This window comes from Limulus polyphemus, unplaced genomic scaffold (assembly GCF_000517525.1).
Source record: "Limulus polyphemus unplaced genomic scaffold, Limulus_polyphemus-2.1.2 Scaffold250, whole genome shotgun sequence".
Classification (NCBI taxonomy): domain Eukaryota; kingdom Metazoa; phylum Arthropoda; class Merostomata; order Xiphosura; family Limulidae; genus Limulus; species Limulus polyphemus.
Genome location: NW_013665860.1, coordinates 333080 through 350198, shown reverse-complemented (window position 1 = coordinate 350198; position 17119 = coordinate 333080). Strand labels below are relative to the sequence as shown.

General features: G+C 32.4%; 1 protein-coding gene across 1 annotated transcript in view; it reads right to left on the bottom strand.

The window, feature by feature from the left end:
- Window positions 1-16153, bottom strand: part of LOC106478796 (probable phospholipid-transporting ATPase VA) — an 82841-nt gene extending 66688 nt beyond the window's left edge. Inside the window, exons 1-3 of the mRNA XM_022382460.1 lie at window positions 15916-16153; window positions 11285-11773; window positions 1939-2143 (exon numbers count right to left, since the gene is read on the bottom strand). Of these exons, the coding sequence (XP_022238168.1) occupies window positions 1939-2143; window positions 11285-11748 (669 nt within the window). The 5' untranslated portion in view covers window positions 11749-11773; window positions 15916-16153. The remainder of the gene's footprint in view (window positions 1-1938; window positions 2144-11284; window positions 11774-15915) is intronic.
- Window positions 16154-17119: the final 966 nt, after the last annotated feature.

Below are 17119 nucleotides of genomic sequence, written 5' to 3'. Positions count from 1 at the left end.
TATCAAATTACATTACCCACGAGTTGCTTGCATGGGTTCCTCATGAAAATTATTATATTATTATTTATTTTATCTAATCTAACCTTAATTAACCTAAAGAATTTCCAATTTTTACATTTTAGTTACTTTTATAATAGTAAATAAAACATACACATGAAAAACAAGAAATAAAGCACTTACCTGGGCCTTTTTCTTTTTGCTGTCAACTGTCAATGACACTACTTTTATTTATACTCGTGAACTAAACAAGTTTTATTTAATTAAATAATGCACCAAAAAACATAGAATAATAATATGCAAAAAGAAAACAATTTTTCTGGCTTTCTAACTATGCGACAAGAGCCACTACAAATTCATCCAAACTAATCAATGTGTTTCCAATGGGAACACAGCTTGTAATGAATGAGAAATTAACATTTTTCTATAAAGAAAACAAGGTAATATAATACGTAATCTAATAGATGAAATCCTTGGCTTTCTATTGGTTAAAAATAATTACTATTAAATGTAAGAGTGAAATATTAACAAACCCTGAAAGAGAGGATGTGAAAGGTGGCCGTGGCAAGAGAGTTCTGATTTATTTTTTTTATTTGATGGCTCTGTAACCAAACAAAAGTGAAAATTATCTTTCCCTGAATGATGACAGCTTTGTAATGAGTAAGTTATGTTAAATTTTGTACTTCTTGGAGGGTGGGTAAATAAATTAGAGAAGAGGGGATGCCTAGAGAAAAAAAAATGTCACATTTTCACAGTAGGGGAAATTCAGGATTTTTTTTAAATACTGCCATATAAAAGTAAGAACTTAAAACTTATAAGCTATTAAAGTATGGATTATTAGCTATGATTTTAAGCTACACTAATTGGTATAACATGAACAATAAGTAGTTTAATTATAGTTTGAATGTAACTCACTAAAAACCTCACAACATGCACAGTAAGGGATGCCTGTGTTGCAAGGGATAATTACTGCTGAAAAGTCACTATATATTTTCTTCTTCAAAACGCCAAGGAAACCATGTTGTGAAGAGAGTGATGGGATCTCACAAAAAGAAATAAACTATAATTTAAAAAATTATCTGTGACAACCTTGTTCAGTTGCAATATCTTCAAGTCATTTCTTAAAAGAATTCTATGGTTAATTGATTGTTGCATTATTTTGTTACAGCTGATGTGTCTGGTAGTTCTTGCAATTTTGAAGTTTTACTTTATATACTAGGAACTATTTTGTTCATGAAATACAATGTATGGTACAACTAAACATTAGGGTTTTAGAATAAAAACATACCATTTACCTCTTTTCATTAGTGGATGTCTTTAGAAAGAGTTAAGACTTTTAGTGCTTGATTTAGTTGCCATAATGTGTTAAAATGATGAACGTTAAAAAGATTCTAAGCAAGATTTATTAATTGCCAATCAAATTCAATAATGATATGCAGTTTTTGCTAATAAAATCCATTAAACTATTTTGTCCCCTGTATATACATTTTACCCAAAAAAATTGTGACTAGCTTCTGGGAACATCACTCATTTTATGTAATTATAAACAGGAAAGTTGAAAAACTTTGGCAAAATTTAAGGTTTCAGTAAATTTCTTTACATTACTGGTCAAAACTATCTAAATACATCCTGAACATTATTTATTAAAAGCAAGCAGTCTTAAGATGCTTTTAATAACTAACATGAGCTTGATACTATAAATAAAGGTTTGTGTGATAAATGTAACAGAGAGAATATAGTTATGACAGTTAACATTCCACCTGCATTTCATATTTCCATAAAACATGTTTTTTTCAAACAAATTATTTGTACAATGTAGAAACAGTCTTCAGATAGGGTTGAAAGATTTCAAATTAAATATCTGAAATGGAACAAAACCTGTTTCTATCACTGTGAGTAAAATATAAAAAAATTATTTTCCAGGTAGTCTGTTTATCGTACCATGGCAGCATATCCTCGGACCACCTGCCTCTGCTTGAGGTTACTTTCACCATCAAGATTAGCAGTTTCTATAAAACACAACCCTTGGTCATCACTAGACCTCAGCAGCACTATGTCAGCAGGTATGATTTCATTGCAAGAAAGATGAACTATGTCTCCAACTTGAACATGTTGCCATAAGGTTTTAACATATCGTCCATCTTCCCTGTAAACACACATGTGAAAAAAATGAGAAAGATTAATATTTGTAAATCCTGAGTTCACAAAACTTTTTTAACCACATTAAAATTATTCTGCTGTAAAACAAGTAAGTAATATAAGAGACAATGCATTCAGTTTTATTAATAGTTAACAAAAGAAATAAAATTTCAATAAAATTTATATATGTATAAAAACTTTTAATGAAGCAAATTTATTTAAAACTGGATAAAAATAGCACAGAAAAACTTAAAACATTATTCCATACTTGCTTTTCATAATCTGAAATTATACATCTATATTCTGTTCTTATACAATTAAAAATTACACCTGCTTCAACATGGTATACAAAAAAAAATGTTCTATATGATACAATTCTGAATAACAATACTCTGGCATATTACTTTTACATTAATTTCATTTGTTATAAAATTGATTTCATTATCTGGGTAATAATTATTATAAGCTGAAGTAATAATTTTTAATGTGCTATTGTGCAATAATCCAACTATCGTAAGAATATTTGAAACTAATTAGATTTTACTATACACTGCTTTATAATATAAATTTATGTGTGTAACAAAGCCACCTATAGGGTACTTTGGTCACTATACAACTCAAGTTTATTTTTAAAGTCCAAATTTTGTGTCCATGTAGCTACATAAAAATTAGCCAGTGAAGGCTAGACACACAATCAGACATATATTCAGTATTAACTAAGATACTTCTGAATATTTGTTTTATAATTTTATTTCAATTTGTTTGTTAAATTTTGAGCAAAGTTTTTCAAATGTTATTTGCAAAAGCCATCCTCAGTTTTGAAGCAATAGACTAGAAGCAAGATAAACAGTCAACACCACCCACTGATAATGCTAGAAGTACTTTTGTCAGACCAAATACAGAGAATTGACAGTTGCTCTTATAATGCACCCACACCCCCAAACAGCTGAGCATGATTTGATTTTTGGCAATAACAGGACACAAACAATTCATTAGTACTAGGAATCTCAACAGAAGGTAATAAATACCTTCTAAAATATACTATTATAAACAATAAGAACTATTTACCCCAAAACAACTTCTTGCTGTTGGGTAAACATGGTTAAATCTTTTATTCAAGTAATTTCATATAATAAACTACTGAGACTTTCCAGCAACTCTGAACATAAGGTTAAAACAAAATGTGTTCAAGAAATTTAAACTGACTTTTTACATGAAAAATTATTATTAGCATACTGAAATACACTTCTCAATCAGTAAAAAAAAATTATATATATACAAATTTTTTTCAATTACTACCAAATGTCATTACCCCTTTGTAAGCCATTAGGTAAAATACATATACTGAATGAAGTAATCAGCACAGATTACAAACGTCTTGTTAATTTTAGATAAAAAAAACAAATATTTACTCAAAAATTTACTTCCATTCACCAGATAAATAATTTCAGAGATTACAAACATAAGACGGGAGAAAAGCATGTTTGCTTAAGAACAAACTTGAAGTTAGGTTTCAAAATATTGTAACTATTATCATGAGTATCTACACTCTGATGCCAAATCTATTAGTTTAGTAAGATTTACCTCAAGCAGTTTGACTTGCACTTTCAGAGATGTAGCTACAGAAAGCAGCAGTGGGTGGAGCCACCCAGGATTTGTTCTTCCCACCCAGCACTCCCATACAATATGACTACTGCCACACGGCACTAACTATCATTGAGAAAAAGTTCACCATAAGCATGAAAAATTTTTTGTCGATGTCACAGTACAGTTTACTTTGCAATTAGCTTGTTAAAAAGAAACGCTTTTCCCAAAAAGTCACGATGCAAATAGCCTTTGTGCTAAAATACTTTAAGAAAAGTCCACATGGAAAAAAACAACAAGCAAAACTGAACAAATGGCCCATGCCACACTAATTCACTTGCACTTAGCATGGGACATCAGTCATCCACAGTGGATATCATACATAACTTATTTCCTTTCCAGTAAAAGTTTATGTGGTGCATAAAAATATTTCCAAAACTTTACAGATATCTAAAATATAAAAGTATATCAATGTGCTTTTTTGCATTAAAACTTTTTTAATCTTATTCTGACTAATTTGTATCAATCATCTGCTGTTAAGGATAGATCAATCAGAAAAATGAAACTCAGCCTAGAGTAAAATTTGTCTCTGCCCTTAGAGTTGTCTTTCACCTTATAACATGTGTTTGCCTAGTAGCTGCTCGTGTGGAGTGTTTTATCAGATTTTTCAAAGGAATTTACAAATTTTCAATGTCATTAAAATTATAAACATGGAAATAATAACTTTTTTTTCCTGGCCAGTGGAATGGGGGGGGGGGTACGATGGCGGGAACATCCACGTGCATCTATGAGCTAGACTGGTTTTTTACCACCCACCACTCAAATCATCCTAGCTACAACCCTGAACATTTTGAAAATCCCAAGTTATATCACCCCTTAAGGTCTGAACTAAAACTGTTTATAACCTTTTCAATATGTCAGTATTCACCATACATGAATGAAGAAACCAAGCATTAAATACAGTACTTTAACGTAATCTAGAATGTATAAATAAATAACTAGTATATTTCTTATTATGAAGAAAAATCCTATTCACTTGAACCTTAAGCACCACAGTTTAAAATAATGTAGTACAAATTCCAGTCTATTCTATAGTTAACATCTAAATCCTTATTTTTCTTGCATACCATCGGGCTGTTTGAATGTGCAGGTAAAGTATATGTAGATTATATCCTGTTGAAACACTTGGTTGGAAATGTAAGTGTCCGTTTCTCTTTCTCTTTTACTATATCTTTTATGCTTTTAAAATGCTTTGATATCCAGGATAAAAAACTTCTAAGAAATATTTTATCTGGATTACAGAATGTACAGATTTATGTAGGCAGAGTGAAATGACATACACTTCCCATGAAATAATGAAAGAAAATATTTTCAAGGGGAAATGTAATTGATAATTTTACATATCAAATGTTCTAATATGTTTTTAAAATAATTTAAAATCACATTTTGAGGTTAAAAATTAAAGGGGGAAGAACAAAACTTCATATGAAAGTTTTAGATATAATGTTTCAATGAACTTAATAATTTTTCATATTAGTTCTTGAATCATTTTATTCTTCATTGAGTGAGTATATAATTGTTTGTTTGACACATAAGCCTATAACTTGATCAGTCAATATGTTTAATGCATACCACTCCTTCAGTATATGCACAAGAAATATTAAAACACTAACAGTAGATTAAGATTTGATAAAATAGATCTTTTTAATTAACCTTTCATCCTAAAACAGTTATGTTCAACTTTTGGTTGTGAGTGAAAATTATTTGGTGTTACTTTTCAGACACAGGTTGTTTCTGATATATGCATATAAATCACTTAAACTTTCAGAGTTGTATCAAATCCATGTATTGTAATCAAAGTTCAATGTTTTCAGATGATTGTTGTATATCAGTAACCTTATAGTATATACTTTTAAACACCGAATAGCCTGTATTGTGACCCAATGTATTAGCCAACCATGTGTTCTTGTTACTTATGTACCATTATTCATATAGTCTCTTATAAAGCTAGATACTCCCAGTTATAATAGTCTAGTTTCCTTTTACATAATGGCCCTCTTATCCACTTGCTTGAAAGCGTGATTTATTCTTGGTATGTACTTATGTTAACTTTTACAGAATTGGCATAAATTATTACTTGTTATTGCTATATGAAATACATGACTAAAGATAGTTCAAAATACATTCAGGATGAAATATACAAGTTTAAGTAAATACAACATCCCCCAACCTAATCATGGTAAATGAGACATCCTAAAATTATGTCAATAAAGTTGTTTACTTGTGCTTTAGTCTTTAGCCTCTGCTACAATGGCTACTAGAACTCCATTAGACCAATGAAGGAACATTATAACATGCTTGAAATATCATGACAGTGCAACATGGAACTGGCAGAATAATAAATTCATGTCTGGGCACCCTATATACATTACTAAGATTTCTTTATAAAAGAAATGGGATATTCAATATCAAGATACACAATGCATGTTTACCTTTGCAAAGATATTGAGCTTAGACTCCTGTACTTCTATAGAAAAGCTGAAACAGCTATAAACTTAACTTTAATATGCAATCTGTGATGTAGAAGGTACTTATCACAAGAATCCTATGTAGGATAAGGTAAAAATATTAAAAATTGTTTTTAGTCATTTTTTAATTATTTTATTTTTAGTTGTTTTACTTGTTTTTTTTTCTATACAAAGTTTTAATTAACAAGACCTTAAATACTGGTACGTTTTGACTAGCACACCACATTAGAACTTCTCAGCTACGATACTATTAAATGAGCTTAATATATTTGTGGTTTATTGAATACAAAAACCTATTTAAAATATGATTGTATATTATATCCACCAACTGAAGTTTCCATTATGTGTTTGATGCCTTTTTCAATTAAATTGTACCTGATGATTCTTTATAAAATGTCTGTGAAACAAAAACTTACATTTCAACATTACATTCTGTTTACAAACTGCACTGTAAAATGACAACCACTAACTAATGCACATTTTACAAATTTCACAAAATTATTAAAATCACTGAAAATTCAAGACTTGTTACTCTGATCTAACAACAGCTGTGAGACGAATGCCAATCTTTTTCAACATTCTATGAAGTGAACTACTAGAAAAGTGGGAATCTTGAAGTCTTACATTGTCATCATAATTTAAGCTCTGCTCTTAAACCAGCTTTCTGTCAGACACTTATAGAACATACTAATATAATTCACAGGCAACAAATACATAAAAAATGTGCTGTGACAGCTTTTTTTTTTCTAATGCAACTTATCTGATGAACATGTACAACAGTAAGAAGCAATACAAATATGTTTACTGACCAACTAAAATGACAGATAATTCATATCCAGTACATTTTTTACCACCAGGCTCCAATTGAAAACAGTAATATTTAGTAAGGTTTAAGAGCTGTATGTTTCTCCAGGTATGAAGAAGACAGATCAATGTTCTGTCAAAACATGTAGTATGTCCCACCATCAATAAAACTATTCCTTATTCCTTATGTTTATCAGTCATTGTTTGCCTACCTATTATTATATTATATCAGAGAACATTATGGGTAAACTTTATGAATGAGGCTTTAGAGAACTGCCAAATTCGGACTCACAATGGGGCTGGTAACTTGAGTGAGGCACAGAGGGGAGTGAGTTCAAGAATATTGGCCCAAACTCCAAAGACTTTATACACTCATTATGTCTCACACAAATTAAACTTAGCTGTTGTGAGAGCCATCAAACTTCCTTATGCACGGAATATGATGGACTCGGCTGAAACAGTGGTGCAATTCTATAAATTTTCACCAAAGTGGCAGGTCAACATTGAGGATCTCCACCTGAATGAAAAAGAGAATAGGAAGAAATTAAAAGAAACTAGCAGAAACACTGCTGTAACAGCAGCTGTTTGTGCTAGTAATTACTAATCACAGTATTCATACCTCATTGAAAAAAAATTAGAAAAAGTACTGGGAAGTACTGCATGAGAAAAGTGTTGGTGTTGTGCTCTTTAGTCATAGGTAACTCATTATATCAAAATGATTCAATATACAGAGCTCAAAAGTTATCATAAATTTTACTGATATAAACTATAACGTTTTTGTATGTTAAAAATGGGACCATTTATTGAAAAAGTAATATTTTTTTTTTTTAAATTCCAGTTTCTCAGTGCTACATTTAAAAAACTACATCAATAGATATAATCAAACCCTCATGTACAGTGAAAGTCATGTACTTGTTGTGAGGAGAGTACTTTTATTTAAAATTGGGTTCTATTATAAAGACATGGTTGTTGCCCATACCACAGTTTTTTTATAGTTATATGAATTTTGAATACTCAAAGTGTGAAATTTTTAAGGATTTTTTGTTTGTGGAGCCATTTAATAGATGGCGCAAAAGTTTTGGTTATGTACATAGATATTGACATACACGCTACATTCATTATAGTAAGATGTGTAAAACAAAGTGGATACAGCACCATGATGCTATAATTTATTTGCAATTTTGTATAAACTTATGGTTAATTTTCTTGAGGATCTGTGTACACTCCCAAGAGGCTGGAATACATTCATGATGTGTGATGCCATATCTCTCTACCATCAGTTCACATTCATATCAGCCCCAAATAACACAAAAGCAATTCTCTCATATGTCTACCCAATCAGTGTTAGCCTGCAGTCCAATAACAAAGATGTGATCAAATCTGTCTCTGAAGTCAAATCAGTCATTGATGCCCTCCAGGAAAAACATCAGAACATTGACAATTTCCATCAGAACATCTTCAGAGTCACTACCACTACCTCAAACCTTGTGAATGTTGAACCCCAGGCTTCAAGAGCTGTAAACAGAATACGCTATCATGAAAACATGCCAGTAAACATGTTACTTTAAAAGAAATATGACAATTCCAATACTGGATGAGATTATCACAGCTTTGAATGACAGGTTTTGGAGAGATCAAACAGAAATTTACAGGCAATCAGTGATTATGGGAATGTAATAGGGAGAAGTAGAGGGGCATGTAAGGAACTTTGCTGCCAATGATACAAAATATCTACCCAATCCTGACAATCTTGGGGAAAAGATAAGCCCAGAAATATGTTTTGAAACCAACTAAAAAAAGCATGCCAGTAAACATGTTACTTTAAAAGAAATATGACAATTCCAATACTGGATGAGATTATCACAGCTTTGAATGACAGGTTTTGGAGAGATCAAACAGAAATTTACAGGCAATCAGTGATTATGGGAATGTAATAGGGAGAAGTAGAGGGGCATGTAAGGAACTTTGCTGCCAATCATACAAAATATCTACCCAATCCTGAAAATCTTGGGGAAAAGATAAGCCCAGAAATATGTTTTGAAACCAACTAAATAAAGCAGCTGGCACACTGAAACTATTAGACAAAGCATTTCTCCCCCACTTACACCACATCCTTCTCTTGTTCTGCACAACTGCAGTTACCAACTGTAAGTGTGAGTGAAGTATCAGTGCACTGGACTATAGACCTATGTTCACAACACAATGAAGGAAAAGCATATTAATGGTTTGGTTCTGTTGCATGTATGTTATGGAAAAGGTACCGACATCGACTTGGTGGTGGATAAACTTACATGACAAAATCCTAAAAGAATGCAACACCTCAACATATTTAGAGATTAATCTTCTGTGCAAAATTTTGATTATGTAATTAGAGTATTACCATTCAACACATTTATCATAAGTTAATAAGCTTTTCTAAATGTTGGGGATGGAACTTTGTTTTTCTCCTTTGTAAGTGATAAATGAAGATCTGTTTGTGCCACTCAGACTATATTATACATGTTCTTTCAGTAATAATTTGCAATAAGGCTTTATTTAAAAAATATTGAAATTTGTGGTGTGACCCCTGTCAGATAACGGTCTGTATCTGCACCTGAAAAAATAACAACAATCCAACATTTTGATTACAACCAGCAGCAGGCCTGCCAACAAAGGGGAAAGGGGCAAAGGGATCTGGGTGAATAAAACATGGTTATGCCATAAAGCACATTTTTACATTTATACTGTGAGCTAAAAATGGCTACTGCTATTATTTTTCTTGTTTATGAGCTCGTTCCTGTCCTCATTTAGGATCTTTTTAATAGATTCTTAAAAAATGTTAAAAAAGAAAAAGGGGAGCCCAACAAGGATGTTTTTATATATAAGCTATATATAAAAAACCTAAAAAAATTATTTCATTTCATATCCTCCACATGCAAAATTTTAAAGGCTTAGCGAACTACATCAAGTACAAAAGCCATAACTGAAAGAGAATTGTTTGCACGTGCGCCATGTCATTGTAATTTCTGTATTGTTAGCCAGGCACGGCTGAAAGATCAATATAATAAAAATAATAAATATATATAAATGTATAATATTATGAGATATAAGCTATTTACTCTAAACATTTGTGTTTTCGTGTTATAATTTGCAGTCATTCTAGAGTGACAAAGGCATAATTTATATTTATTTCCCAACTTTTTATGGTGGTTACAAAATTGGTCAAATTGATCGAACCCGTACAGAGATTTATTACTGAAAATAACAGATAAAATATAAAGTTTTTTCTTAAGAAACATTTGATAACTATCTGGACATTATAAAGGTTTCACATGTGAAATTTGAAAACTTTCTGATGCATAAAAATATTTTTAATCTTAAAATGAAAATTACTTTGCATGATAGATAGGTAACATGCAAAAAAAAAGGCTTGAGAAAAACATTGCTTTACAAACCATAAGACTTAATAAAAAAAATTATATTTTGCGTATAAAAACATTGTAATGTTTACTGATAATGTGCCAAATTTCATTAACATTCACTTACTAGTTTAAAAGTTATAGCATGAAAACTATAATAAGCACAAAATGATTACGAAGTCAGACCCAGGGACCGAGCCCATGCTAAAAAGAGTTAAGAAATGGGGCATCAAGAGTTCAAGAGTTGTTCCTGAAATTACTATATGCCATCCATCTAAAAATCCCCTAAGGGTATGATTTTGTTCTATGTCTCAAATTTTGAAATTCTCATTATCAATATTATGACCTGTTAAAGAAACACATTAAGCTAAATCAGACTCTTAAAAGTTTTCCATTTTTTGTGGCACACTTTTATTCCCCAATTTTAATCTTTGTCGTCCTGTTCCCAGTGCATTTAATATTATAACATTTACAATCAATTTTATATACATTATTCCATTTTTCTAATGGACATCTCTCATTCTTCAGGTGCACCACCACATATCAGTATGATTTTTAATTTATATTCAGTTTTAGTGAAATACACTGCATTGTCGTTCATGGATGGAAATGAAAAGTTCCCCAAAATGATGTTAATTTTGATTAATAAATTAGCTGCCTTTTAATTTAACAAAAGTTAACATGAAAAGCTTACACTGATGTAAAGAAGATGTCTTATAATGAAATAGAGTTCATTACTTAAACTGCTAAACCATCCCAACGCATATTACAAACTTATTGTCCTTAACTCTTAAGCTAAACAAATAGTTATAGAATAAATGACTGCCCACTTACCAGCTGTACACTCTACATGTCAAGTTATTGACTCTCTTATCAGACAAGTAACGGCGATAATCTTCAAATGCATCTTTCACAGCAGTTACTCCAAGCACAAAAACTACAGGTATCATAGAAATTTCCTTTCCAAAAGCATTTATCTGAGGTAACCAATTCAAGAGCACAATACCAAGGAAATACAAATTTGCAAACCTATGAAACTGTTCAAACAAATTTTTAGGTATAAAAGAAAGAAGACTATATTTTGTAGTGCATATCCTATTATTGGCATAGCCATAATGGGGATGATTTTTGGAAGAATGGGATCCTGATAAAGCATGACTGACCAAAACTTTTCTGTACTTTATTCCTTTTCTTTGAGTAGCCCTTCTGCGGAATATACTCTCAAAACAGGAAGAACTATCTATGGCTGCACTGCTTGAATCTGAATTGGATGTTGATGGATTTCGTCCTTCATCCATTCTAATTATGTGACACTGACTTCATCTAAAAATAAAGTAAAAATTAAAAAATAAGTTTTAAAAATTCAACTTTCAAGAATTTTAACAATTTTATTTTCCTGCATTCTTCTTAATTTGTCCACTTCATATTCCAAATCAGATATTTAGAAATAGAATTTTATATCTGAAATGCTTTTTTAAACAGCTCCGATTTGAAATCCAATATGGATAATTAAGAAGAATGAGAAGGAAAACATTGGCAGTTTACACAATTTTTATCCCAATCGTTAGGTACATTCTAATTCCTCACCAACTTTCTGCATTTAAACCATTAATTTCATTTTATTTTTTCACATCACACTAAAGCCTCTGGAGAGGATGATGTGAAGCAAAAAATCAGCCAGCTGAAGCCTTGAACTGTCTGATTACTTAACCAATGGAAAACAAATGTTTTAACTGTAGTTCACATACCAGCCTGTAAGATCTTCTCCAAAGGCCAATGAAAACAAGCAAGAGAGGCTGTGATATTCTACAACTGGTGTGAGGTGATGCAAAAAAGCATCTGGTCAGATTCACACAAAGAATAATAAGTGAGGAGGATGAGATGGCAAACTCAACCAGTTAACAACAAATAGAACAAGTCCTGAGAGAAGGAAGCCTGCCACAGTAAAAATAGGCAATGGTGATTTCCAAAAAAAAGCAATGGACAGTCTGTAAACGATACAAAAGACTATCAGGATCATAACAATCATACAATGATGAAATACAGGGGAAAAGGATAGGACAAAATGTCCAATCACCTTCCCAGGCAGCCCAAGTTTTTGCTAGAAAGGAGTGGACTGGAAACAACATCAACTGAAAGTAAGGGAAGTGTCTAAGGCATAAATGTCTGAATGATGATGATCACAAGCAAAGAGAAGGTAAGAATATATCTTGAGAAACAAATGATACAAGGAAGAGAATGTAAAAGGCTAAAGGGGGGGGGAGGCATGGAAGAGCCTAAAGAACCACACACAAGCCCAGGAGAAAGACCAGATGAGGGGTGAAACGGTTATTGCCTGGTAAGTATCAGAAGATTGTGGAAAATGCCCCATTATAACCTGCACTGGTCAAACTAGACAGGTCCTAGATGAAAAGCTAGGAAAAGAAGGGAGAAAAATGCAGAGGAGTAAGATGACCTGGCTAAACAGAGTGGCTGTGGAACCAGTGACAGTAGACATGCCATGTACATTGATAGAGGGAAAGAGTACAAGATTGACAAACTTCAGAGAGAAAACAAGGTAATCCATGGGAAAATCCCATACATCATGCAAAAGACTGGACAAATCCCATGCATGAAGATGAATATGTGATAACCAATCATGAAAAATGAAAGACTGAGGTTGAGTGAGAAGAGACCTCCAAAGTGGGAGCCATAAAAGCATCAATCTGAGCAGTTCCAAAATAGGAACAAATCCAACAGAAAACCGAAGGATGTAAGGAACAGTCCATGAGATGAATCTCATCAAGGCAGAAGAAGAAATCTGCCATCAGATACAAACTCCAGAGGCACGACATGTCATAAGATGAAGACAAAGTCTAGAGCAAAAAAAGTACAGGAACATCTGCCTACCTGGCAGTTGACTGAAGTAATGACTGCAGAGTTGTTTGAATTTATCATCACAAAATAACCTGATAACCATGACCAAAGAAGAGGGCAGGCCAGATAAACCATGGTCATCTCCAGAATATTGATGTATAGAGAATTCTCATCTTGAGATCAGTCCCTGGCGAGAGTGATGATGTTGAGAACCACAACCCAACCTGGAAGTGAGGCATCAGTGTAAAGATTAGGGATGCACGAATAGTAAAATATGTCCAAATACCGGGTCTGGCTACTTAGTCACTAAGCTTCAGCCAAGGCCAGATGTCAACAAGGACCACATTTTCCTCTTGCACCCCAAAAAAACAGCATACACAAAAATTAGAAACAAAAACAAAATTGACATTTATTACATTTAACCAAATAGTCACCAACAGAACATTCAAGTTTTACTTTCAACTTTCAATGCCTAGCCACATCTTCTCAAACCCTAACCCCAATTGTTCTCAAAACCTCCAACTGAATCCCCAACTTTCAGTGAGCAGTCAGTTTTTGTTGCTCGGAATGTTTTTTTTTTCATAACAAACAATTATTGACTATAACTTTCAATACCACGTTAGTTGCCACAAAGATTAGGGCTTAGATGCCTAACTTTGACACTCGGCCAGAATTCTATGGTATAATAAATTTTTTGGTCATAAGAAATGACACCATGGGGCAGTATTCTTTAGGCTGACCTTATTGCTAGACACACACAATTACTATCCTTTTTGAAAAGCTATATATGCATTCAGTTCAGTGGTAACAAAAAGAAAAGTATCCTACAGGAGAATCCTATGTTAAATCTCATTTTGTTGCACTTTTGAGGTAAGATATCTGCTGATGTGGGGGGAGGGGGTTTCAGACAAAAGAACGATATTATGGAAGACAATAACTTCAATATTAGAATGGTGTTGTGTATTTTGTGAATACTCTTAAAAATTAAACAATTATCACTTTCAAACAAACAAAATGCTGCTTTTCTGCACTACGGTGTTTTTATTTGTCATTTACTCACCACAGCATAGAGCTGTTTAAGATACATAATATAAATATGAAACCCAATCTATCATTTGATTCACCACTTGTCACCGAGTTATACCAGTTTCACAGAATTCCACTCATCAGTAACCATGGTTTAGATCAAATAAAATAACACTTGGCTTCTTATAGTTGTGGATTGTATATGTTAGGTGTTTTTAGTTCTGTTTTATTCACCACACTGAACCTATGATTATATAAGACTTCAAGAATACGTAGTATTGACGCTACTATTTTATATTTATTTTCAGTGTTTTAAACAGCTTGTTTGCTGAATAATTGAGATGAATAAGTTAGTAGCATCAATGCCTTGTTAATCAGCCTCTTAAGTCATCCAATTAATGTGCTGTTGCTAGTGGCAGCACAAATAAGATTTTAGGTTGTATCTTCAAAAACATTGAATATGAGTTTAGAGGTTATAAGTTCATTGTATATGTCACTGGTTAGGCTGCACTTGGAGTATTGTGTCCATAATGTCATTGTATAGGCCACTAGCTAGACCTCATTTGGAGTATTGTATTCAGGCTTGGGCTTCTTATCTTAGGAAGGACATTAAATTGTTGGAAAGGATTCAGAAAAGGGCTACTAGGATGATACCTCAGATGAGTGTGTGTTTTCTTATAGAAAAGCCACATCAAACCCCTGGTTTTAGCATTGTAAATCAGAAGACTTACCGCTGTCCCACCAGGGGACAATACCTGGGATGAAAAGTTGTCACATGAGGACTGGTTAAGAACACTGAAATTGTTTTCTAACAGAAGTGTTAGAGAGGATCTTATTAATGTGTTTAGGATTGTTAAGGGATTTAACAGTGTTCATGCATCATCTATTTTCTCACTTAATGATGAGAATGGTAAGAAGAAGGGCCATAAATATAAATTTTTGCATGGCAGGAGTCATTTGCAGAGGAAATTTTTTTTTAGAGAGAGCTTGACCTTTGGAATTGGTTGCCTTCAGATATCATAGATGTAGTTAATATAAATAAATTAAGGGAGATTAACAGAAATCTGGATAAGTATTTGAATGATGAGGACTGGCTCCAAGTTTTATTTTTATTGAGTTTAATATAGTGGATGGGATGGCCTAGATTGTCGTCTTTAAAGTTAAAATTAAATTATAATTTATATATATATATATATATATGTATAAAAGTTTTGAGATGGCTTGACTGGGTATTGAAAAAACTTTATACTTTATTATAAATGTCCGACGTTTCGACAAGATTTTGTCCTGAAGATAACAAAACCTTGTCGAAACGTCGTACATTTATAACACAGTTTTTTATTACCCAGTCAGGCCATCTCAAAACTTTTATTTTCTAAAAATAAAATGTGGGTTCCTCGTTATCAAGTTTTAATACATATGTATATGTTAGTATTATTACAAATTTACGATCCAATTCAAACCTTACTCCTTTAGCTTAACCTTTTGTAGGTCCATGCTAACAACTGTCAATTACGACCATAGTTACGTAACTTAGTTGAAATTCCCGACTTAATTTTGAAAATGAATTATGATATACTTACAGTTACAGTTTACCAGTTGCACACCATGAAAAGAAAAAAAATTCAAAAGTAAACTTTAAAAAATCATATTTTTCTTAATCATCTTGTTACAATGAGCAAGATGGGCTCATAGTGACATTTTGATTTTATCGTACTAACGAAGTCATAACTTTTAGTTAACTTTCGCACATATTCATGTCTTGACAAAATTTAGTGAAATTCACCCTATCAACTATTAGAGAAGTTTACTTCGGGTTCTAGTGGCGTCGCCTATCAAAGGAGGAGGAGATCAAAGCAGGGAGCAACAAGTGGTTGTAAAATTAAATAAATAATTGAAGAGAATATTCTCTCGATTACTAAAACAAAAGCCAGCTTTCCAAGCTCCATTAGTTTTTTGTTACTAATTTAAATATGTAAAACCATATCAGAGAAAATGTAAATATTTACAAACATTTGTAATATTGTTTGTCTATAAGTTTGAATATATTTACAATCAGGAAATATCACAGACCTACTGAAGGATGTGTAGATTGTATAGGAATTATTTTTGGCGTCAAAGGACAGGTTTATTTGTTTTAATAAAGGTAGCTTGAAAGATATAGAGATGAAAGGTTGACAGACTATTTGCAATAATTTTTAACTTGCTATCCGTGTAGTTGTAATTTGTGCAGATACTTTGTATGGCGGAGAAGTTCAGTGCCCTCCAATACCTAAGGACCTGTTTATTGAACTGATGACATGTTCTGTGGAATTCAGCTTTAATGATATCATGTATCAACAGATTGAAGGAGTCGCCATGGGTTCTCCTCTTGGACCTGCCTTAGCCAATATTTTCGTTGGTGTCCATGAAAAAGAACTATTCAACAAAGTTACCAGACCTGCTGTTTACTTTCGCTATTTAGACGACACATTTGTCATTTTTAAAACTGAACAGGAATGTGAGTGTTTCTTACAAGACCTAAACTCGTTGCACTGGGCTTCAGATTTACTTTCGAAAAGGAACAACATAACTCTTTACCGTTCCTAGACGTCTTAGTTGAAAAAGATTACTTTCGTTTTCTCATCGGTATATACAGAGAACCTACCTTTACAGGACAATATACACGATGGGATTCTTTCAGTCGCAAAACGAACCTTATTGCTACTTTAGTCCATTGGGCTCTAGTTATCTGTTCAAAACCTAAACTAGATTTCGAATTGAAGACAATTAAAACTATTTTACTAG